General features: G+C 40.0%; 1 protein-coding gene across 1 annotated transcript in view; it reads right to left on the bottom strand.

Moving 5' to 3' along the window:
- Window positions 1-25,317, bottom strand: part of SEC23A (Sec23 homolog A, COPII coat complex component) — a 74,063-nt gene that overhangs the window by 44,702 nt on the left and 4,044 nt on the right. Inside the window, exons 2-7 of the mRNA XM_023189626.2 lie at window positions 21,036-21,277; window positions 18,525-18,582; window positions 17,912-17,998; window positions 16,844-17,080; window positions 12,127-12,206; window positions 10,962-11,106 (exon numbers count right to left, since the gene is read on the bottom strand). Of these exons, the coding sequence (XP_023045394.1) occupies window positions 10,962-11,106; window positions 12,127-12,206; window positions 16,844-17,080; window positions 17,912-17,998; window positions 18,525-18,582; window positions 21,036-21,256 (828 nt within the window). The 5' untranslated portion in view covers window positions 21,257-21,277. The remainder of the gene's footprint in view (window positions 1-10,961; window positions 11,107-12,126; window positions 12,207-16,843; window positions 17,081-17,911; window positions 17,999-18,524; window positions 18,583-21,035; window positions 21,278-25,317) is intronic.

Below are 25,317 nucleotides of genomic sequence, written 5' to 3'. Positions count from 1 at the left end.
GTAGAGAGAGAAGTGGAAGAGTGAACATATTTTGTTTTGTTTTGGGTTTTCAATTTTTTTTTTTTTTTTTTTTTTACTATTTTTTTTTTTTTAGAGACGATCTCACTATGTTGCCAACACTGGACTTGAATTCCTGGGCTCAAGTGATTCTCCCACTTGAGCTGGAATGAGAAGTGCATGCCACTGCATCTGGCTCTTCTACTTTTTTGTTGGTGTTTTACTTTTGTTTTCGATGTTTAGAACACAAGTATAATCAAAAAAAGAAAAAAAAGGCTGGGCGTGGTGGCTCACACTTGTAATCCCAGGACTTTGGGAGCCCAAGGCGGGTGGGTCACCTGAGGTCAGGAATTCAAGAACAGCCTGGTCAACATGGTGAAATCCCATCTCTACTAAAAATACAAAAAATTAGCCGGGCATGGTGGCAGACGCCTGTAGTCCCACCTACTCGAGAGGCTGAGGCAGGAGAATCACTTGAACCCAGGAGGCGGAGGTCGCAGTAAGCCAAGATCATGCCGCTGCACTCCAGCCTGGGAAACAAGGTGAGACTCCGTCTCAAAAAAAAAAAAAAAAAAAAGAGGCTGGACACAGTGGCTCATGCCTGTAATCCCAGCACTTTAGGACGCTGAGGCAGGTGGATCACCTGAGGCCAAGAGCTGGAAACCAGTCTGGTCAACATGGTGAAATCCTGTCTCTATTAAAAATACAAAAATTAGCCAGGTGTGGTGGCACATGTCTGTAGTCCTGGCTACTCAGGAGGCTGAGGCAGGAGAATTGCTTGTACCCAGGAGGCGGAGGTTGCAGTGAGCCAAGATTGCACCACTGCACTCTAGCCTGGGCGATGGAGCAAGACTCCATCTCAAAAAAAAAAAAAAGAAAGAGGCCCGAAGCAGTGGCTCACACCTGTAATCCCAGCACTTTGGGAGGCCAAAGCGGGTGGATCACAAGGTCAGGAGTTCAAGACCAGTCTGGCCAATATGGTGAAACCCTGTCTCTATTAAAAATACAAAAAATTAGCCGGGCATCGTGGCGGGCGCCTGTAATCCCAGCTACTTGGGAGACAGAGGCAGAGAATTGCTTGAACCCGGGAGATGGAGGTTGCAGTCAGCCAAGACTGTGCCGCTGCACTCCAGCCTGGGCGACAGAGTGAGACTGTCAAAAAAAGAAAGAGAAAGAGAGAGAGAGAAAGTACGTATGACTTATACTTCTAGTCCAAGTGAATGGATTGAATACCCCAATCTACTTCCACTTCCTCACAAGATGTCAGTGAAATAAGAGAAAAATTGTTGTTTTAGGCGGATCACTTGAGGCCAGGAGTTCGAGACCAGCCTGGCCAACATGGCAAAACCCTCTCTCTACTAAAAAAAAATACAAAAATTAGCTGGGTATGGTAGCGCACACCTGTAATCCCAGCTTCTCAGGAGGCTGAGGCAAGAGAATTGCTTGAACCCAGGAGGTGGAGGTTGCACTGAGGCAAGATCACACCACTGTACTCCAGCCAGGAAGACAGAGTGAGACGCTGTCTAAAATAAAATAAAGTAAAATAAAAAATAAATAAATAGGCCAGACACCATGGCTCATGCCTCTAATCTCAACACTTTTGGGGGCCAAGGTGGGAGAATCACTTTAGCCCAGGAGTTCAAGATCAGCCTGAGCAACAAAAGGAGACCTTGTCTCTAAAATAATAATAATAATAATAATAATAATAATAATAATAATAATAATAACAAAATTAGTTGGGTATGATGGGACATGCCTATAGTCCCAGCTTCTCAGGAGGCTGAGGTGTGAGGACTGGTTAAGCCAAGGAGTTCGACACTGCAGTGAACCATGATCATGCCACTGTACTTCAGCCCAGGCAACAGAACTAGACTCTGTCTCAAAAAAAAAGTACATAAAATTTAAAGATAGGAAATAATGGGAGCAGTAGACCAGAAATTTTGAGGAATTCAAACAATAGATTGTACTGGATTATCAAAAGAATCAACAAAACATATTACAGATATCAAAAGTAAGCCAGATCTTCCCCAAGGAGGATGCCCAAAAAGCTCCATATTTGGAGTCAAAAAATACAAAAAGCAGCCATAAACCAAAGAAGAAACAGTGTTTATCTGTACCTCCAGATACAGCAGCTGATGACAGATTCTGCCATCAGCAATTCCTAAGAACCGCTCTCTGTAGAAAGTAGGCCATCTGCCTGGAGAAGGGTCTTTGCATGAAAATTAGAGGCCGAGAGATACAGAACCAAGCACATATTACAATGGATATCACAACAAACATGACAACTCTCAAAAGTTTCTGGAATTAAAAGCATTAAGAAAAATTTTAAAACCTCAATGGGTGGGCCAAAAAGCATGTCTGAAGACTGAGTTAGAAATATGCAAAACTAAAGCTAAGGAAATCTCATATAAATAGGAGCAAAGAAAGATATGAGGAAAAAAATAAATATATAAAGAGACATAGAGGTCCAGCATCAATGTAATGAATATAGAATAGAAAAAGAGAAATAAATTAAGCTGAAGAATGACAACAGTCTCCAGAATGAAAGGGTCTACCAAAACCAAACATAAAGAAAGAAAAAAATCAAACCTAAATACAGCCTAACAAAATTTCGGAACTCCAAAATTAAAGAGAACATTCTAAAAATGTCTAGTGAAATGGCCGGGCGCAGTGGCTCACGCCTGTAATCCCAGCACTTTGGGAGGCCAAGGCGGGCGGATCACGAGGTCAGGAGATCGAGACCATCCTGGCTAACACGGTGAAACCCCGTCTCTAATAAAAATACAAAAAATTAGCCGGGCGAGGTGGCGGGCACCTGTAGTCCCAGCTACTCGGAGGCTGAGGCAGGAGAATGGCGTGAACCCGGGAGGCGGAGCTTGCAGTGAGCCAAGATCGCGCCACTGCACTCCAGCCTGGGCAACAAAGCGAGACTCCATCTCAAAAAAATAAAAAATAAAAAATAAAAAAATAAAAAGTCTAGTGAAAAAATAAGCTTTCCTAAAAAAAGAACAAGAATGAGACTACATCCAATTATCATCAATAAAATGTATGTCTATGTCAGAACACTAGAGAGGAATGACTTAGATTTCCAAGGGAAGATTATTTTGAAAGTAGAATTCTATAGCCACCCAAAATACCAATGAAATGAGAGGACCTTTTTTTTTTAATGTTTGAATATGGAAGAACTCAGAATATTTATAAGAAACAAAAGAGCAACTGCGTATGATCCAAAAGAAGTGACAGGATCCAGAAAAAAATGTAAAAGATATCCTGTGACTTTTATATATGAAAGTATCCTTCCCTGTGTATAATCGCTCTACTTTATTCCACAATTAATATTTGTATTGTCATATTAGAAATGCTATTTTATCTGTAATTTCTATAAGTAGTTATTGGACAAAATAGAGTACATTTTTTTTTTTTTTTTTTTTTGAGGCGGAGTCTCGCTCTGTCGCCCGGACTGGAGTGCAGTGGCCGGATCTCAGCTCACTGCAAGCTCTGCCTCCCGGGTTTACACCATTCTCCTGCCTCAGCCTCCGGAGTAGCTGGGACTACAGGCGCCCACCACCTCGCCCGGCTAGTTTTTGTATTTTTCGTAGAGACGGGGTTTCACCGTGTTAGCCAGGATGGTCTCGATCTCCTGACCTCGTGATCCGCCCGTCTCGGCCTCCCAAAGTGCTGGGATTACAGGCTTGAGCCACCGCGCCCGGCAAAATAGAGTACATTTTTTAACCTACACTACAGTTTCAGAAGAGAATGTAAATGATATAAACTTCATGATAATTTTTTTTTTTTTTTTTTGAGACAGAGTCTTGCTCTGTTGCCCAGGCTGGAGTGCAGTGGCGCCATCTCAGCTCACTGCAAGCTCTGCCTCCCGGGTTCACACCATTCCCCTGCCTCAGCCTTCCCAGTAGCTGGGACTACAGGCGCCCACCACCACACCCGGCTAATTTTTTTGTATTTTTAGTAGAGACAGGGTTTCACCATGTTAGCCAGGATGGTCTCGATCTCCTGACCTCGTGATCCGCCGTCTCGGCTTCCCAAAGTGCTAGGATTACAGGCGTGAGCCATCGCGCCCGGCCTTTCATGATAATTTTTAAAGTCACATGATTAGCCCGGCACAGTGGCTCACACCTGTAATCCCAGCACTTTGGGAGGCTGAGATGGGCAGATCATCTGAGGTCAGGAGTTTGAGACCAGCCTGGATAACATGGTGAAACCCTGTCTCTACTAAAAATACAAAAAGATTAGCCGGGTGTGGTGGCGGGTGCCTATAATCCCAGTTACTTGGGAGGTTGAGGCAGGAGAATCGTTTAAACCCAGGAGGCAGAGGTTGCAGTGAGCTGAGATTGCGCCATTGCACTCCAGCCTGGGCAACGAGAGCGAAACTCCACGGAAATAAATAAATAAATAAATAAATAAATAAATAAATAAATAAATAAATAAAATCATATGGTTAACAAATCTGGAGAACAAGGAAAGTTGTCTTCTACTTATTTGTATACACCATTGCATACTGTTTGAATGTTTTCACAAGGTATGATTATTCCTTCTATAACTTTCTTAACTAATAACAAAAATACCCTCTTCATTCTGGGTATCTGAGATAATAGCAGTCATGTAAAGCTGAAAAAGTGAAGAAAAGAGCAAATAAAACTATATACAGATACTTTCATAAAACTATGACACAAAGAACATCCAAACTTCAAATTTCCTATAACTGGAGGGAAAAACCCACTAAATCCCTGTGAACTATATCTCTCATGCTCTCATTACAAGTCTCCAAAAAGATCAAGGGCAGTTTGGGAAGAAGTACACGGAAGAGAGAAGAGGGAAGCAAACAGCAGGCCTAGAAGAACAACTACAGATTCAAATGAAAACTTAGTAAGAGGCACTAAAGAAAAGAAAAAAACCAAGAGAATGAAAATGAAATAAAGAAATAAAAAGATGACTGAAATAAAAAGCAAACAAAGAAGAAGTCAATTTATATAAAATGGGAGTTTTTTTCTTTTGAGACAGAGTCTTGCTGTTGGCCAGGCTGGAGTGCAGTGGCATGATCTCAGCTCACTGCAACCTCTGTCCACGGGTTCAAGCAATTCTCCTGCCTCAGCCTCCCAAGTAGCTGGGATTACAGGTGTGTGCCACCACGCCCGGCTAATTTTTGTATTTTTAGTAGAGACGGGGTTTCACCATGTTGGCCAGGCTGGTCTCGAACTCCTGACTTCAGGTAATCCGCCTGCCTCAGCCTCCCAGAAGTGCTGGGATTACAGGCGTGAGCCACCATGCCTGGCCGGGAGTTCTCAAATGAAATAAAACAATGGAACAGAACTGCTATTTAAAGCTATAAGACAACTTTATAGGAAAAAATACATGTAACAAGGGCCTACCACATACTAGAGAAAATTAACCTGCAACAAAAACCCTACGACATAAAGAAAAACTCCTCAAGACCTTCAAGCAAAATGATCAAAAAATTTACAAGGGCAAGAAAATAAGACTGGTATCAGCCTTCTCAAAAAACATCAGCCAAGGTGGGAGAATCACTTGAGATCAGGAGTTCAAGACCAGCCTGGGCAACATGGCAAATTTAAAAATTAGCTGGGCATAGTGGCATGGGCCTATAGTCCCAGCTACTTGGGAGTAGTCTGCGGCTGGAGGATTGCTTGAGACTAGGAGTTTGAGGCTGCAGTGCTGCAGTAAGCTATGATCACGAACTGCACACCAGCTTGAGCAACAGAGGCTTTGTTTAAAAAAAAAAAAAAATCAAAACACATCAAGGTAAAAAAATAATGAAAAAGCATTTTCCAAAAACTCCAGGAAAAAACAATCAGAAGCAAGGCTTTTTATATCCAACCAAGCTATTCTTCAACTATCAGCACCATAAGAAAAAAGTTTAAACATTCAACAGCCCAGGAAATTCTGTACTCTTAAGTCTTAAGAAATTTACTAAGAAAGCCAGGCGCAGTGGCTCATGCCTGTAATCCCAGCACTTTGGGAGGCTGAGGTGGGTGGAACACGAGGCCAGAAGTTCAAGACCATCCTGGCTAACATGTTAAAACCCCGTCTCTACTAAAAATACAAAAAATTAGCCGGGCATGGTGGTGGGCGCCAGCAGTCCCAGCTACTCAGGAGGCTAAGGCAAGAGAATGGCGTGAACCCGGGAAGCAGAGTTTGCAGAGAGCCAAGATGGAACCACTGTACTCCAGCCTAGGTGACAGAGCAAGACTCCGTCTCAAAAAAAAAAAAAAAAGAAAGAAAGAAATTTACTAGAAGATACAAATAAAAACTTACAGCAAAGAATAACATAATCACACTAAGGGCAGTGGAGGGGAATAACCCATTTAACTTATGAACATTATATTTTGTACTATATATTCTCAGAACATTAAACAAATATTGAGCTCTAACTCCTAAGCTTGTTTCTAACAGAGGTATGAGCCAGAAACTCTGAGACTATTCTAGATAATCTAGGACTGAGCAAGTAAGTAAATATATTTGATAACGAGAGCAGGTTTCTCATAGAGAATGAGTTACAAATATGGAAACGCGGGAAGGAGAGAATAAACCCTGTGGTATTGAATTGAACATACTTGAAAGAATTACTGGTTTATAATATAAATTTTTTTATTTTAATAGAGATCATACATGTATATTGGAGTATGTAGACATATATGCACACACATATACTTATAATTTTATATACATATATAGATACACGTATATGCACATACATTTTTTTCTTAGCTCCATCCACTTGGACCTAAAATTAATGACACCCAGGGTAAGGGTGCACATGAAGCATTATCTTCTACCTGGTAGAATCAAGGCTAAAAGGAAACATGGCTCCTAAATGGTTCATTTCAGGTCCAGAGCAGGAAAAGGATAAGATGAGCCCTGAACATCTTACTATACCAGAAAGGAAGTATTTAAGCAAACATGCAGCATTTAATAAGGACCCAGAAGCAGCTTGAAGAGGCTCCCACTAGCCAAATCTGGGAAAACCTAAGCATCAAAGTAAATGATGACAGTAAAGGAATGTATCTTGTTGTATAAAATAAGAATGTAAGAACCCACCCAGTGTGTATTCTGTATGTATTTACATATATGTGTGTGTGTGTATAAGTTTATATATATATATAAATATGTAAATGTGAGAGGAGAAAAAGCTCTTCCTCAAGTACAAAGCCAATTAATAAACGTAGAAATGATGGAATTAGAAAGGCACTATTTGGCATGCATCATAATAATAATTGATTAGAAAAGAATCATCAATGGATGCTAAACTAGTGAGTAAAACTTTGCTGAGTACACTGGTTATTCACATATTTTCAAGGTATCTCCTAATAAGGTATTTATAATTACAATAGGAAAACCTGTAACTTTACAGTGGCAAAAACAACCTTAACCAAGTAAGGAAAGTTAACATCAGCAGTAACGAAACAAATCAGCATGGGGGTTTCTAATATTTTGCAATATTTATTAATTACAAAGGGGTAAAAAAAGAGTAATTTTAAAGTGGAAAGCCCTGGCAGATACAACCTTAATGAATGACCAAAGTGAATATCATCAGTAATGGAACAAATGAAAAGCATGTGCCACCTGTAACATGCAGCAATAAGAACACAGCATTACGTCTGCGATATTCCTCCCAAAGATGCAAGACCCGAACCAAATTACGAGTATACTTCAAGACAAACTCAAATTGAAGAATGTTTTACAAATAACTGGTCTGAATCTTCCAAAGTGTCAAGATCAGGAAAGATTAAGGAACTGTTCAGGCTGAAGGAGAGTAAATAGATACAGCCATAAATGCAGAACTGAACTAAATCCTTTCTGTAAAGGAAATTATTGAGACAACTAGTAAAACTTGAATGGGGTCTGAGAATTAGCTGGTCGTAATGTATCAGTGTTAATATTTTGATTTTAATAGTTTTATATTGTGGTTATATAGGAGATTATCCTGGTTCATAGGAAATATAAAGTTTCAAGAGGTTGGGACTATCATATCAGCAACTTAATCTTTTTTTTTTTTTTTTTTTTTTTTTTTTGCGGTTTTTTGAGACGGAGTCTCGCTCTGTCGCCCAGGCTGGAGTGCAGTGGCCGGATCTCAGCTCACTGCAACCTCCGCCTCCCGGGTTTACGCCATTCTCCTGCCTCAGCCTCCTGAGTAGCTGGGACTACAGGCGCCCGCCACCTCGCCCGGCTAGTTTTTTGTATTTTTAGTAGAGATGGGGTTTCACCGTGTTAGCCAGGATGGTCTCGAACTCCTGACCTCGTGATCCACCCGTCTCGGCCTCCCAAAGTGCTGGGATTACAGGCTTGAGCCACCGCGCCCGGCCAACTTAATCTTGTGAAAGGAAAATAAATCTTGGGACCCCAAAATTATTAAACGAAATGGAAAAGTCAAGCTGGAAACTGCTTAGGGCAAACCTATCTCCCATTCTCTTCAAAGTCATCCCTCTGCTCACTAAGATAAATGCATATCTGATTGCCTCCTTGGGGAAAGGCTAATCAGAAACTCAAAAGAATGCACCTACGTGTGTCTCTCACCTACCTGTCTCTTACCCACCTGTGACCTGGAAGCCCCTCCCTGCTTGAGGAGCTTCCAGGTCCGACCTATCTGGATGGAACTGACATACATCTTACATATATTGATTGATGTCTCATGTCTCCCTAAAATTTATAAAACCAACTGTGCTCTGACCACCTTGGACGCATGTCATCAGGACCTCCAGAGGCACAAGTCCTCAGCCTTGGCAAAATAAACTTTTTTTTTTTTTTCTTTTGAGATGGAGTCTCACTCTGTCACCCAGATTGGAGTGCAGTGGCGTAATCCTGGCTCACTGCAACCTCTACCTCCCGGGTTCAAGTGATTCTCCTACTTCAGCCTCCCAAGTAGCTGGGAATACAGTCACCTGCTACCACACCCAGCTAATTTTTTTGTATTTTTAGTAGAGACAGGGTTTCACCATGTTGATCAGGCTGGTCTCAAACTCCTGACCTCAAGAGATCCACCCACCTCGGCCTCCCACAATGGTGGGATTACAGGCATGAGCCAACGCACTAAGCCCAAAATTAACTTTCTAAATTAATTGAGATTGTCTCAGATATTTGGGGCTCACAATCTCAAAGTTTGGAGAAAAAAAAATTATTTATACACTTCTTGCACCGTTTCTGTAAATTTGATAGCATTTCAAATTTTTTTACAAACATTTTAAAGAAACTATTTTGTTTTGTTTTGTTTATGAGATGGAGTCTCTCTCTTTGCCCAGGCTGCAGTGCAGTGGCATGATCTCTGCTCATTGCAACCTCTGCCTTTTGGGTTCAAGTGATTCTCCTGCCTCAGTCTCCCAAGTAGCTGGGATTACAGGCACGTGCTACCACGCCCAGCTAATTTTTTTTTGTATTTTTAGTAGAGACGGGGTTTCACCGTGTTAGCTAGGATGGTCTTGATCTCCTGACCTCATGATCTGCCCTCCTCGGCCTCCCAAAGTGCTGGGATTACAGGCGTGAGCCACCGCACCTGGCCACTATTTTGTAATTCTAAAACTAAGATACGTATAGTATAAAATTTTCAAATTCTACTAAAACTCCACTTATTGCACCACTGTTAATATCTGGGTGAACTTCTTTCCAGAATCATGTCTGTACAGGATATATGCAAAACAATACATAAGACAATACGCTGTAGGAAAACACTTCACATAGATAAAATCATACACTCACTGTCCCATAACTGATTTTTTTTGACTTAATATTCTCTTGTACATACCATTTCCTATAATACTGGGAAATATATTTTTTCCTCTCCTTTCCTGACACACAGCTCCTAAAAACCTTGGAATCTGTAGAATGATAAGAGTACCTTTTATTTTTTGTTTTTGTTTTTTGAGACAGAGTCTCACTCTGTCATCCAGGTTAAAGTGCAGTGACATGATCTCAGCTCCCTGCAACCTCCACCTCCCGGGTTCAGGCAATTCTCCCTGCTTCAGCCTCCCAAGTGGCCGGGATTACAGATGCCCACCACCATGCCTGGCTAATTTTTGTATTTCTGGTAGAGATGGGGTTTTGCCATATTGGTCATGCTGGTCTCGAACTCCTGACCTCAGGTGATCTGCCCACCTCAGCCTCCCAAAGTGCTGGGATTACAGGCATGAGGTGCCCAGCCAAGAGGGCCTTCTGTATGCTAATAAAATGACTCCCACATAGCTTCAAGATGGGGGCTGGTCACAGAAAAGACTAAAGCATGATTAGAAGGTTGAGACTTTCAGTTCCACACCCCCAACCTCCAGGAGAGAGGGGATAATGACTAGTGATGTAATCAATCATGCCTATGTAGTGAAGCCTTCATGTAAACCCAAAAGAACACAGTTTGGAGAGCTTCCAGACAAATGAATATGTGGAGGTTCCTGGAGGGTGGTACCCCAGAGAAGGCACAGAAATTTGGAACCCCTTCTCCCACACCTCAGTCTATGCATCTAGTCCATCTGACTGTTCATCTATATTCTACGTAATATCTTTATCATAAACCAAGAAACATAAAGTGTTTCCTAGAGTTCTGTGAGCCATTTTAGCAAATGGATCAAACCCAAGGAGAGTGTCCAATTTACAGCCAGTCTGTCAGAAGTATAGGTGACAACCTACTACTTGTGACTGGCACTGAAGTGGGGGCAGTCTTGTGGGACTGAGCCCTCAATCTGCGAGATGTGATGTTATCTCCAGTTAGATAGTGTCAGAATTGAACTGAATTAGAGGACACCCAGCTGGTATGGAAGGCAGAACTGCTTTGTTGGTATGTGAGGGAAAACCACAGAAGTATTCTTTGTTGATGCTGAGTGAGAAAATAGGGAGGAAAAAAAGCACTTTGGTTCTTCCTATATCCTTACAATTACACACACGCGCGCACACGCGCACACACACACACACACACACTTTACATTCCAAAACAAAACCATCTTCCCTACCTCCAGCAGTCCTACAGCTATGGAAAGTGCCACTCCAGAGGAACGCAAAGGTCTCTTTCCCTGTGGTACAGGCCAAGGGTCTCGCTGGAGTTCTCCCAGAAGATCTGTGAGATTCATGTCTATTTTCTGTACTGGTTGTAAGAATCTGAGAAACAAAATTAAATAAAAAGTCATTTATAAATGTTTATGGGTGAGAGTTCAAGGAACAAATTTCACTTTCCTAAAAATAGAAAACAATACTCTGAACACACAGCAGACCAATGGTTCTCAAACTTTCGTGTACATGAGAACCAGCTGGAGGGCTTATTTTAACACATATTGCTAGATCCCAGTTCTAGAGTTTGTTTCAGTAGGTGTGGAGTGGAGCCCAAGAATTTGCATTTCAAACACATTCCTAGATAACACTTGACGATATCAGCTCCAGAAACCACATTTTGAGTCCAACTACAATAAACGAAACACTCAAACCAAGTACTACTTCAGGATTTCATCTTTCACTTACTAGTCTAGTCAGTTTTAGGTTACTGAAATAATTATGAGAAAATACATCAACTCAATTTTAGTAATACTACCTCTGATTAAAAAGCTTAGGGGAAAAAGCTAGCAGGGCATGGTGGCTCACGACTGTAATCCCAGCACTTTGGGAGGCCAAGGAGGGAGGATCACAAGGACAGGAGATCAAGATGGTGAAAGTCCGTATCCACTAAAAAAACAAAAATTAGCCAGGCATGGTGGTGCATGCCTGTAATCCCAGCTACTCGAGAGGCTGAGGCAGGAGAACTGCTTGAACCTGGGAGGCGGAAGTTGCAGTGAGCCAAGATCGTGCCACTGCACTCCGGAAACCTTAGGGGAAAAAGCTACCTCTAAAGCTAAGAAGAAAAAATAAAAACCTTGGCTGCCCTAAACCCACACAAAAACAAGTTTTTTCCAAAGTTCAAAATAAAAAATAAGGAAAATAACAAAACTAAAGTAACTCTTTACATTGTTACAACAAAAAACAAACCATTTTAATGGCATGATTTTGCCTCAGTTCTTTAAAAAGTATGTTAACACAATTTACTTATATTCCTAAAAATATTTAACAATATAGTATCTATGTTCAAGGGTATGGAATGTTCAAAATACCTACAGAAATGGTCAAATTCTCTTCATCATATTTAATTACCTGTTGGAAGGAGGTGGCTGCTGTACCTGAGGACCACGTGTTGCTTGAGTAACTGGTACTTTAGAGAGCCCCAGCATTTCCTGTAAAGAGATTACTTGCACAATATTCATTTAATTACTTTTACAAAGATTAATCAACTATTTATCATGTATAAAATGCAGTGCTAGACATTAGAAACACAAAAATAAAAAACACAAGGTCTCCTTCCTCAGAAAACAAAGAATCCAGTGGGAGAGATTATCAAGAAAACAATAACACAAAATAATCATCATGAGAGAGCAAAGCACAAGGTGTTATATAACCAAAGAGGAAGCATATTAGCTCAGAAACACTTTATTTCTAATTAACAGTCAAAATAAATTGTTGTGTAACTTAAATGTCCATACTTCTTAATTTATATTCATTCATCCCTTTCAGCAAACTATATCATAAGCACCTGCTATGTGGCAGGAATACAATGGTAAAAACTAACTAGTCCCTTCCCTCATGGAAATTGAAATCCAGAAACAGAAATTAATCAAATCAACAGATAGATAAATGTAAAATTGCAACAGTAATAAGTGTTATGACATGGGGAGTTTTACGGTTCACATACTTTGTGTATATATACATCTTCATTTTCTAACGTAATTCATAACCAAACTGCCACCTTTGTTTATACTAAATTTTTCTTGAATCTAGAAATGCTTAGTCATGAAGTACTGGAGTTATAAAACTGTGTAACAGAAAATAGAAGTCTAAAGATATACAAAGATAAAATTAGTGAACTAATCCTGCATATTTCCTATACTGTTAGCGGAAACAACAACTTTTTACTAAGAACTTAACATGTTCCATATTCTATGCTAAAACCTTTATATATACAATTTCCTCAAAAAGCAATCATGAAATAGATTTCTTCTTAATTTCTACTTTACAAATGAAAATTGACAATCAAAAAGACTAAGTAATTTGTCTGAAGTTACACAACCAGTAAGTAACAAAGCAAGATTTTAAATCCAGGTTTTTCTACAAAGCCCTATAAGGGTTTACACCATACTGAGAATTCTCATATTTAGTACTAATAACCTGGCAAAATAGATACTGTTTATTCCTTTCTATGAAGGATGAGATAATTAGCAAAGACATAAACCCAAGATCATACAACTAGAAGAGTTTAAGATTTGAATTCAGGACTATTTGGGGAGCAAAGACCAGGCTCTTTTCAACGAGATGGATAGGGAAAGAAAATAAAAATGTTTCAGTGGAGGAAAAAAAAAATTAGTCTGCAGGCATTCACTCGCCTATTGAAAAAAGAAGATGTGGCCAGGCGCGGTGAATCACGCCTGTAATCCCAGTATTTTGGGAGGCCGAGGCAAGTGGATCACCTGAGGTCAGGAGTTCGAGACCAGTCTGGCCAACATGGTGAAACCCCATTTCTACTAAAAATACAAAAATTAGGGCCAGGTGCAATGGTTCACGCCTAATCCCAGCACTTTGGGAGGTCATGGTGGGCGAATCACGAGGTCAAGGAGTTCAAGACTAGCCTTGGTTAACATGGTGAAGTATCATCTCTAACAAAAATACAAAAATTAGTCAGGCATGGTGGTGTGCTCCTGTAATCCCAGCTATCTGGGAGGCTGAGGCAGGAGAATCTCTCGAACCCAGGAAGCTGAGGTTGCAGTGAGCTGAGATCGTGCCACTACACTCCAGCCAGGGTGACAGAGCAAGACTCCATCTCAAACAAACAAACTAAAAAAAGCTAGGTGGCTCACGCCTGTAATCCCAGCATTTTGGGAGGCCAAGGCAGGGAGATCACCTGAGCTCAGGAATTCAAGACCAACCTGGCCAACATGGCGAAACCTTGTCTGTACTAAAAAATATAACAATTGGTCAGGCGCAGTGGCTCACACCTGTAATCCCAGCATTTTGGGAGGCTGAGGCAGGCAGATCACGAGGTCAGGAGATCAAGACCATCCTGGCCAACATGGTAAAACCTCATCTCTACCAAAAATACAGAAAAAAAAATTAGCCAGGTGTGGTGGCACATGCCTGTAGTCCCAGCTACCCAGGAGGCTGAGGCAGGAGAATTGCTTGAACTCAGGAGGCAGAGACTGCAAGATCATGCCACTGCACTCCAGCCTGGGTGACAGAGCAAGACTCCGCATCAAAAGAAAAAGAAAAAAGGAAGATGTTTTACGTGCTTCACATGTATTACATAATTTAAGTAAAAGGGACTCTACAATCAGAACACTAAACCATTCTAAATACATTCATAATTTAAAAATAACATTAATATAGCAAACACTTACATGTACAATTCACTTAATTCTCATGACTACACTATAAGGTAAATACTATTGCTATCTCTATTTTACAAATGAAAAAAACTAAAGCACAGAGATTTAAACTGGTTCACTTTCTCTCCTGTGTCATGGAAACATGATTCTCCTCTCCGCTTCCTGTGCTCCTGAAGGAATCCCTACTATGTCTTCCTAAACCTCACTTTCCTCATCTCACTCTTGCTTTCACTCACCCTCTTTAGTCTCTTTCCTTTCTCCTTCCTCCTAAAGTACATCTCTTTAACTCAGTTCTCTCTCAAATTCCCATGCTATCTCCTCCTTCATTACTTTCAACAACAAACCTCTTAAAAGAACAAACTTCAGGCTGAGCACGGTGGCTCACACCTGTAGTCCCAGCACTCTGGGAGGCCAAGGAAGGCAGATATACTGAGGTCAGGAGTTCAAGACCAGCCTGGCCAACATAGTGAAACCACATCTCTACAAAAATACCAAAATTAGCCGGGCATGATAGTGGATGCCAGTAGTTCCAGCTACTCAAGAGGCTGAGGCAGGAGCATCGCTTGAACCCGGGAGGCGGAGAGTGCAGTAAGCCAAAATCGTGCCAATGCACCCCAGTCCGGGCGACAGAGCGAGACTCTATCTCAAAAAAAAAAGAACAAACTTCAACTTTCTCTACCTTCTCAAATCTTATTCACTACTCATTGACTAACACATTCATTACTCATTATCCTCCCCATTTAAGCCTGCAAATTCCTCTAGTATGTTCTCTAAGTTAACTGTAGCACCAATACCTCAGTCTGCCAAGTTTCAAATTAGACTCACCTTCAAAAATCTCTTCCTTCCTTCTTCATTTTGGTCGACCTGGAAGCCTCTGAAGTCTGATTTTACATCTGTCAACTTTATGCCAGGCTTATCTATCACTTTCTAGGGTAACTGTTCTCAACTAGGAGTTGCACCAGAATTACTTGGAAAGTTTTTTCGAAGTACCTACATGAACAACCTTATATTATATATATAAGGTATATATACCAACCATCTCCCAATACAAATAGACATTACTCTCTTACGGACTATCAAAATCTCTGGGCAGAAAAAAAGATGCTCAGCCGAGCAGATGATCCTAGTATGCTGCACATAACTCCTTTGCCTTGGAAGAGAAAGCTTCAATTTGTCTCAGTGATAAAAACCACTAAAATACATATGCAACCATAGTTCATAAACTAAAAATTGTCCAGTCTCAAAATAACTCCCCTTGCCAAACATACTAAAATTATTTAGTTCCTAAGTGAAACGTTAAGAAACAAAAGCTCTCTCCTCAGCAGCCACCAAGGTGATCGGTTCTTATGAGGAAGCCAAGACCACACTGGGGTGAGGCCCTCACTTCATCAGGTGACTAGCACCATGTCGGGCAGCACCAGCCCTGCACTCGCCCACACCATGGCCTCCATCTCAAGTTCTTCTGCATCTAATTGGACTTCATTCTGCATGACAATGAGGTGACCATCACAGTGGATTAGAGCAATGCCCTTGTTAAAGCAGCTGATATAATGTTGAACCTTTCTGGCCTGGCTTGTTTGCAAAGGACTGGCCAATGTTAACATCAGGAGCTTCATCTGCAATGTAGGGGCTGGTAGACCTGCTCCAACAGTTGGTGCTGCACCAGCAGGAGGTCCTGCCCCCACCACCACTGCTGCCCCTACTGAGGAAAAGAAAGTAGAAACAAAGAAAGAAGAACCTGAGGAGTATGATGATGACATGGACTTTGGTCTTTTTTTTTTTGAGACAGAGTCTCGCTCTGTTCCCCAGGCTGGAGTGCAGTGGCGTGATCTCGGCTCACTGCAAGCTCTGCCTCCCGGGTTCACGCCATTCTCCTGCCTCAGCCTCCTAAGCAGCTGGGACTACAGGCGCCCGCCACCACGCCCGGCTAATTTTTTGTATTTTTAGTAGAGATGGGGTTTCACCATGGTCTCAATCTCCTGACCTTGTGATCCGCCCACCTCGGCCTCTCAAAGTGCTGGGATTACAGGCGTGAGCACCCAGCCGACTTTGGTCTTTTTGACTAACTCTTTTATAACATGTTCAATAAAAAAGCTGAACTCTTAAGAAAAAAAAAAGAAACAAGCTAACATTCTGCGGTTGCTCTTCTTAGCCTTCAGCATGACTCTTCATAAGCCCTTCCAATCTCTAGTAAAAGACCTTTGGTTTGACTTTAAATTTTAAAGATACAGTTAAAAGTGAAGGGTCTTTAATCTGTATAACAATTTAAGGCACGTGAAAAGAAAACTGAGGCCAGCACTGAATTTAAAGCCTTTGTTATAATATCATTATATTAGTTATTCATAATAAAAATTTGTCCTAGAAACATATAGAAAGTATTTATAAACATCAATAGAGTAATGTTCAGATAGGTGAAAACTACCATTCTTGTTGTTTACCTGCAGTTGTTTGGCTGACAAATCTTTTGTTCCTCTGAAGACATAGCTTTTTGAAATGCCTTCACATCCAAGTTCATGAACCTGAACCATTCTCCCAAAAGTAATAAGTCCAACCAAAGCTGTAGGTGGTAAAAGACTTAATGACATCTGCATGGATTCTTTCAGGGCTTGTAAATCTTCATCTTCCATGCAAGTATCAACCACATAGAGGAATATCAAAGGCATCTGAGGACCACGCTTTTAAAAAAGTCACCAAAAAGAAAAAATACATAGTTTAAAGCACAATATACAAGACAGTCAACAGGGAACTAATTAAATAACGGAAACAAAAGTATCCTAGTAAAGCCATTTCAGAAATGAAATAGGTTATTTCTACTGTCATGGAGAGAGATCTAAGACATATCATCAGGTGAAAAAGTAAGATTACGAACATTAGGTATAGTTACACAGAGGGGACTTTCACTTTCCATTTTATTTAACTCATGCATAAGGTTTCATTTGACTCTTATAAAATAGTTAGTAAACCTGACTTGAATTTTCAGAGAACTAGAAACTAGCCAGGCTGAACAAATTACTAAATGATCCAAGTGAACATAACTGTTTTCTCTAAAACATTCATAAAAGATATTACTTCCACACTTAAACATGCAAACAACTATGTTAGGTATTCAGAAAGAAAACAAAAATGATTTCCCTAAGAAGGACCGATGCAAGATTATTTTCATTAATTAGACCTGGGGGATACATTAGCCAACTCCAGCATCATATTGACTAAGTATTTGTTAACTGAATTTCCAACTACAAAGCAAGACTGATACTTTATTGTTTACTGATCTACTCAGTATAGTAAATCACACCACCCTACCCAGTATCTTAGCCACCCATCAAATTACTACAACATAGGAATTACCCTGCTCAAACTGACCTCAACAGTTTACCTTTGAAATGTTCCATCAAATCAATCAATTCCATCGAATTAAGCATGATTGCTTCCAAATTACCACAATTTAACAATTATTTCAGTATAAATTTTAAAACTTTCTTAAATATTTGTTCTTATGTTCTTACCAGAACTACATATTCAATGCTAGAAAACTGAGGTAAAAGTTCAGCAGGCTGATTCAGTTCAGATATACCAGCATAACTAGGTGGAAACTACAAATAGAAAAAAAAAAACAAAAATGTTTAACAAATTATAGGATAGAAAGATTAATAAAATTTTAAACTGAAAGCATTTCCTGATCATTTAATTATTTTTAAAAAGGCATTTTCATTAAATGAGAAATAATTATTTGTATCTTTTTTTAAATATGCATTTTTCTACATGACTAGTATTTTAGCATTAATATCTGCAATGGATGTTTTACGTTTTTTTTTGAGACGGAGTCTTGCTCTGTCACCCACGCTGGAGTGCAGTGGCGCGATCTCGGCTCACTGCAAGCTCCGCCTCCCAGGTTCATGCCATTCTCCTGCCTCAGCCTCCCTAGTAGCTGGGACTACAGGCGCCTGCCATAAAGCCTGGCAAACTTTTTTTTGTATTTTTAGTAGAGACAGGGTTTCACTGTGTTAGCCAGGAGGGTCTCGATCTCCTGACCTCATGATCCACCTGCCTTGGCCTCCCAAAGTGCTGGGATTACAGGCGTGAGCCAACGCGCCTGGCATGCAATGGATGTTTTCTTACCTGATTCCTTTGGTAACAAAAGTTGCAAGCCCAAAGTTTTGCTCGATAATCCACTTGACTATTTTAAAAAAAGAAAAGATATATCAGTTCATATTTCAGCATATTTCAGTTCAATTTTACAAAAATTCAAATTTCAATAAAATTAATTTCTTCCTAAAACATGAACATATTCAAATTGAAAGTAAAAGTAACTTTTAAAAGCCATGTAGTTTTAGACACTACCAATATCTAATTCATACTTTTAAAATATACAAGTTTACCTAAATGGTGAATATATTTTAACTTTTAACATACAGTAAATATTCGCTGGGTGCAGTAGCTCACGCCTGTAATCTCAGCACTTTGGGAGGCTGAGGCGGCAAGGGCTTGAGTCCAGGAGTTCAAGACCAGCTTAGGCAATATGGTGAAACCCAGTCTTTACAAAAAATACAATCATCCAGGCACGGTGGCGCATGACTGTAGTCCTAGCTACTTAGGGGGCTTAGGTGGGAGGATCATCTGAGCCCAGGTGGTCAAAGACACAGTAAACCAGAATCACAACACTGCACTCCAGTCTAAGTAACAGAGTGAAACCATCTCAAAAATATATACACACACACATATACAGCAATATCAATAAAATTAAAATAATCCTATTTTTTTCTTCAAGTGACTTCAGTAACATCTACACTCAGACCTAGAAAACATTTATTCAGGTCAAAAATATATTTACTGAACGCCTAATAAGTACCAACCATTATTTTAGGTGCTGGTGATACAAGAAAAAGAGAACTGCTCTCATGGAGTTTACATTCTAGAAAAGACAGACAAAAGACAAGCAGATGCACAAACAAGAAAATACGTTTGGTTTTTTTTTTTTGAGACAGGGTCTCATTCTATTGCCCAGGCTGCGTTGCAATGGTAGAATCATAGCTCCCTGCAGCATTGAACTCCTGGCTCAAGTGTTTCTCCCATCTTCAGCCTCCCAAGTAGCTAGGACTATAGGCACATACCACCACACTCAGCATATATACATAAAAAATATATATATACACACACATATACACACACACATATCTATTTTTTTTTTCTTTTTTTTTCCCCTGTAGAAATGGGGTCTTGCTTTGCTGCCCAGGCAATCCTCCCACCTTGGCCTCCCAAAGCACTGGGATTACAGGCATGAGCTACTCCGCCCAGCCGAAAATACTTTTACATGGTAATAACAGATTAAAGAAAACAAAGCAGAATGTAAGAATGTGTTTAAGAGGGCTGCTTTAAAAAACTTCCTTCTTAATGAGACAACTAAAATATGACCAGAATGAAAAGGAACCAATCACAAGAAAATCTGGAGACGGAAGAATCCGGGCAGAATGCACAGCTACTATACCAGTGTCAAGGCAGGAATAAGTTTGGTATGTTCAAGAATCAGAAAGACGGTAATAGGGTTACGGTATTATGTAGATGATAATAAGGAAAATGGATAATACCAGATGAAGGCAGAAATATATACAGAGGCTAGATCATAAAAGGCTTTATAGATCTTGATAAGTGGTTTGGATTTCTCATTCCAAAAATAAGAAGCTACTACTGGAAGATTTTAATAATCTGATTTTCATTCATAAAACTCTAGCTTCTGGATGGAGAACAGACTGCTGAAAGACAAGAATAGAAACAGGGAGAGCAGGTAGGAGGCTATTGAAATTGCCCAGGAAAAAAGATAGTGGTATCTTGAAGCAGAGTATACTACCAGAGATGGAATAAGAGGCTGTAAGAGACAGAATCTGTAATGTTCTAAGGTAGATCACCTAGATTTGCTAGTGGATTGGCTGGGGGAGAGGGAATGGAAAGAGAAGTAAGAGATGATTCCTGAGACTTTGGTTTAAGCAACAGAAATCACAACATTTTTGTAACATCATGTCACTCAATCATGACTTTTTTTTTTTTTTTTTGAGGCGGAGTCTCACTCTGTCGCCCATGCTGGAGTGCAGAGGCATGATCTCAGCTCACTGCAATCTCCGCCTCTCAGGTTCAAGCAATTCTCTGTCTCAGCCTCCTGAATAGCTGGGACTACAGGCACATGCCACCACACCCAGCTAAGTTTTGTATTTAGTAGAGATGGGGTTCCACCATATTGGTCAGGCTGGTCTCAAACTTCTGACTTCAGGTGATCCACCACCTCGGCCTCCCAAAGTGCTGGGATTACAGGCATGAGTTACCGTGCCCAGCCAATTATGACTTATCTAATGACACAAGATGGGTTGATACATATCCAGCACCACTATTCAGAAGACACTGATGGGATCTAACAGTTTTTATAGTGACACTCTTACATTTGGTCTCTTTATATTATCAACTCACTACAACTAGAATGATCCTAAAATTTTACAGCTCTCTGGATTTTTCTGACTGTCCTAATTTGAAAAAATTACTATGAACAAAAACAAAGGGATTTTCATAAAAATATGCAAAAAAAAAAACCCCTGCATTTTTAAATCTCATTGCCACATTAGTTCCTCTATATATTTTACTTACCATAAAGGATTCAAAACTGCACGGCAAGTGGTCCTACTACACAGAACAGGTTCATATTGAATAGGTGGTAAGTCAGGTCTCTCTTTCAGTGGTGTAAACAGGGCTGCCACAGGAACAACCATTCTTGTAGCTTCCAGTCGACTTGATGGCCAAACATTCCAACTAAATCGGACTCCATCTCGTTCTTCATTTTGTTGAATGAATTCCAAATAGGTTGTCATTGTGGAGTTTGATTCTTATTTCTGTATCAAAATTTTAAAATATTTTAAAATCCAGGATCCTCTTAAGAAGTTTCAAAATAAGTATGTTTTCCCCCTATTCAGCAATATTAACACATTAGAAATCAGGACTGGCTGGGCACGGTGGCTCACCAGCACTTTGGGAGGCCGAGACGGGTGGATCACCTGAGGTCGGGAGTTGGAGACCAGCATGACCAACAAGAAGAAACTCCATCTCTACTAAAAATACAAAATTAGCCAGGCATGGTGGCGTATGCCTATAATCCCAGCTACTCGGGAGACAAAGGCAGGAGAATCTCTTGAATCCTGGAGGCAGAGTTTGTGGTGAGCCAAGATCGTGCCATTGCACTCCAGCCTGGGCAACAAGAGCAAAACTCCATCTCAAAAAAAAAAAAAAAAAATCAAGACAAAATGAAAATATTTATCTCGGAAAAAAATTAGCAAGCAACTCATAACAAAATAATTAATGGCTCTACCCAATGTCCAATATCCATGAGGCCCAATAACAGGTATTTAACACTTTCCTATTCACTCTGAAAGGTGATGGTAAAAAATAGTGTCTTATTTCTTTAAGGGTATACAGGAAAGAAATGCAAAAATAGGGGGAAAACCTAGATCCTATGTTTTCCATATCAATTTTGAAAGTTACATGAATTCATATAAACAGATTTCAAAATTATACAGTTCTAAAACTCACACGGTTTATATCTAAAAAATAACAAGTTTCCACTAAACTTTATAGAAGAGAATGTTTAATACTATATAACAAAGGCCGGGTGTGGTGGCTCACACCTGTAATCCCAGCACTTTGGGAGGCCGAGGCGGGTGGATCACGAGGTCAGGAGACCGAGACCATCCTGGCTAACATGGTGAAACCCCATCTCTACTAAAAATACAAAAATATTAACTGGGCGTGGTGACGGGTGCCTGTAGTCCCAGCTACTCAGGAGGCTGAGGGAGGAGAATGGCATGAGCCCGGAAGGCAGAGCTTGCAGTGAGCCGAGATCGTGCTACTGCACTCCAGCCTGGGCGACAGAGCGAGACTCTGTCTCAAAAAAAAAAAAAAAAAACAGGAGATACCTCTACAGAATGGATAAAATTTTTTTAAAAAAAAGTATATAACAAAAAGATTTTCCTAAAACTGGGCACTTTTGCTTTGGACAGGTAATTTTCTTATTGTGCAAGTACAGGCTATTTGTGACACAATAAATAAAATGCTTGGTAAGTGCTGTTCCCCCAGTTCCCCCAATTTATATATCATTTAGACTCTTCTGCAGAAACTTACTTCAGAATATTTTGAACATTCCAAATTATGAGAGCATTTTAAACTCCAATTTAAGATACAAAATTTCAGTATAATAATTTAAGTTTACTAACCAGGGGAAGAGGATGCACTCTGGGAAGGGTCCAGTATCAAAAGACAGCTCCATTTTTACTGTCTAAATGCATAGATAGGGTGCCAGCTTTCCTACATAGGCAACAGCTCTATATCATGCTCTCAAACTGCAACAGTGGTTAGTCATGGAAGGAAGCTGAAGAATTTAAAGGTGTGGGATGACAAAGACATTCAAGTGTTATGTAGCAGACATGAAGGAGGTCAAGTTGAAAGAAGTGTACTGTGAACCTAGGGTGCCTGGAAAACCCAACATGGATGTTTAAAGTTGCTAAGAACAATAATGGGACAAGAAACTGATTCTAAAATTTAAGTGAAGAAAGAAGAGATATTATTTTGGAGAAAAAGTTAGATATAACAATTTTAATTTTAGAAAAATCTTTCAAATAAGTTTTGATAAAACAAATGACAGAAATTGAAGCTTAACAAATCTAAGCATCCCAAGCAGTTAAGAACTTTCTCTTCTTTAAACAAGAAAGCAAAAATTAAAGAAAACACTGTATTTCCTCCAATCGTGCCAGAATCTTGGAGACAGCTAGAAAATCTTACGCTAATCAAAAAAGATTGTGGATTTTTCAAAGGCGCATAAAGGGTAAAGAGAAATCCCAAGACTAAATTTGTGTAGAAAAGACTATTTTGGGCCGGGTGCGGTGGCTCAAGCCTGTAATCCCAGCACTTTGGGAGGCTGAGGTGGTTGGATCACGTGAGATCAAGAGTTCAAGACTAGCCTGGTCAACATGGCAAAACCCCGTCTCTACTAAAAATACAAAAAAAAAATTAGCTGGGCACAGTGGCATGTACCTGTAATCCCAGCTACACAGGAGGCTAAGGAGGAGAATCGCTTGAACTGGGGAGGCAGAGGTTGCAGTGAGCCAAGATCACACCACTGCACTCCAGCTTGGGTGACAGAGCAAGACTCCATCTCAAAAAACAAAACTATTTTGAAGGTAAATATAGAAGACAGCTTTGAGAAGGGTGGTATGAGCTTTCAAGGAAAAGTGTTGAAAGATAATGATAAAACAAAGGTGTGGGGTATTCTGAGGAGAGTTAAGAGATGTCAAACCCCACTGTAACATAGGTGGCAATAAAGAAAAAACAACCAGGATGTGGGGGTGAGGGGGGAATTACAAATCCAGTTTTTAGCAACAGCTTCCATGGTACTGATGTGAATATAAGTTCTAAGACTATGCAAACCTCTTCAACATTTATTATACACAACATAAGGCAAATAAAATTGTGTTTACTACTTAATTGCTCCTATAATTTAAGATGCATGTATACACCTACTATGTACCCACAAAAATTAAAAATAAAAAAAAAAGTTTTTAAGGCCAGGCACAGTGGCTCACGCCTGTAATCCTAGCACTTTGGGAGGCTGAGGCCGGTGGATCGCTTGAAGTAGGAGTTCAAGACTAGCCTGGCCAACATGGTGAAATCCCATCTCTACTAAAAATACAAAAATTAGCTGAGCTGGCAGTGGGTACCTATAATACCAGCTACTCAGGAGGCTAAGGCAGGAGAATCACTTGAACCCGGCAGGTGGAAGTTGCAATGAGGAGAGATCGTGCTCTAGTCTGGGTGACAAAGTGAGACTCCTTCTCAAATAAAAAAAAAAAAAAATTTTAATAAAATAAAATGAAATCAGAACAGGGATGACTACATTTGACAAAAAATAAGTCATAAGAAATCTAGTGTAGTTAAGAAAAAATAAAAATTCTAATGTGTCATAACAAAAAAATAAAATAAAATGCATCTAAAACACATCTGCAAAAGGCATTAAAATAGCTGAAACACAAAACAAAAAATGTTTTGAATGACTATTTTCTCAATTCCCCCAAGGATAGTACATAACCAGTACTTACGTTTTATACAGATATTTTCTCAAAAATGTATGAAGTAAACCTATCACTTTATATAAAACAACTGATAGTATTTTTTGCCAGTGATAAAAATTGGAGTTTTCAAGCAAATATTAAATTGTTTTTTGGGTTTTTTTTTTTTTTTTTTTTTCGAAGTTTCATTCTGTTGCCAGGCTGGAGTGCAGTGGGGCAATCTCAGCTCCCTGCAACCTCTGCCTCCCAAGTTGAAGCGATTCCCCTGCCTCAGCCTCCCGAGTAGCTGGGACTACAGGCGCGTGCCACCACAACCAGCTAATTTTTTGTATTTTCAGTAGAGACGGGGTTTCACCATGTTGGCTGGGATGGTCTCCATCATCTGACCTCGTGATCCGCCCGCCTCGGCCTCCCAAAGTGCTGGGATTACACGCATGAGCCCTACCGCTCCCCGCCATTAAATTGTTTTAAAACTTGTGCCTGCTACCATAAGCTTGACAAGTTTCTAATATGTAAAGATTTTTCTGATGAGATCAGTGTTGGTATTATTCTAATTTGTTTGATAGTATATAACGAAATGTATTAACATTCATAAGATATACATTACTCAGTGAAGCATTATCTTCCAAACGGTCAGTTTGTGATGTTAAAATATCATGCAAGGGTAGGTGATCCATTCAAAGTGCAGAGTAGGCCAATGAGTTTGAAGGTAACAAAGTTCAAAAAGTTCACTCCTAAACTTTCAGATTCCACACTGCAATTAACTTTTTCTTTTTTTTTTTTTTTTTTGAGATGGAGTCTCGCTCTGTCGCCCAGGC

This window comes from Piliocolobus tephrosceles, chromosome 6, assembly GCF_002776525.5.
Source record: "Piliocolobus tephrosceles isolate RC106 chromosome 6, ASM277652v3, whole genome shotgun sequence".
NCBI lineage: Eukaryota > Metazoa > Chordata > Mammalia > Primates > Cercopithecidae > Piliocolobus > Piliocolobus tephrosceles.
The sequence above is the reverse complement of the archived record's forward strand: the minus strand, read 5'-3'. Positions and strand labels throughout refer to the sequence as shown.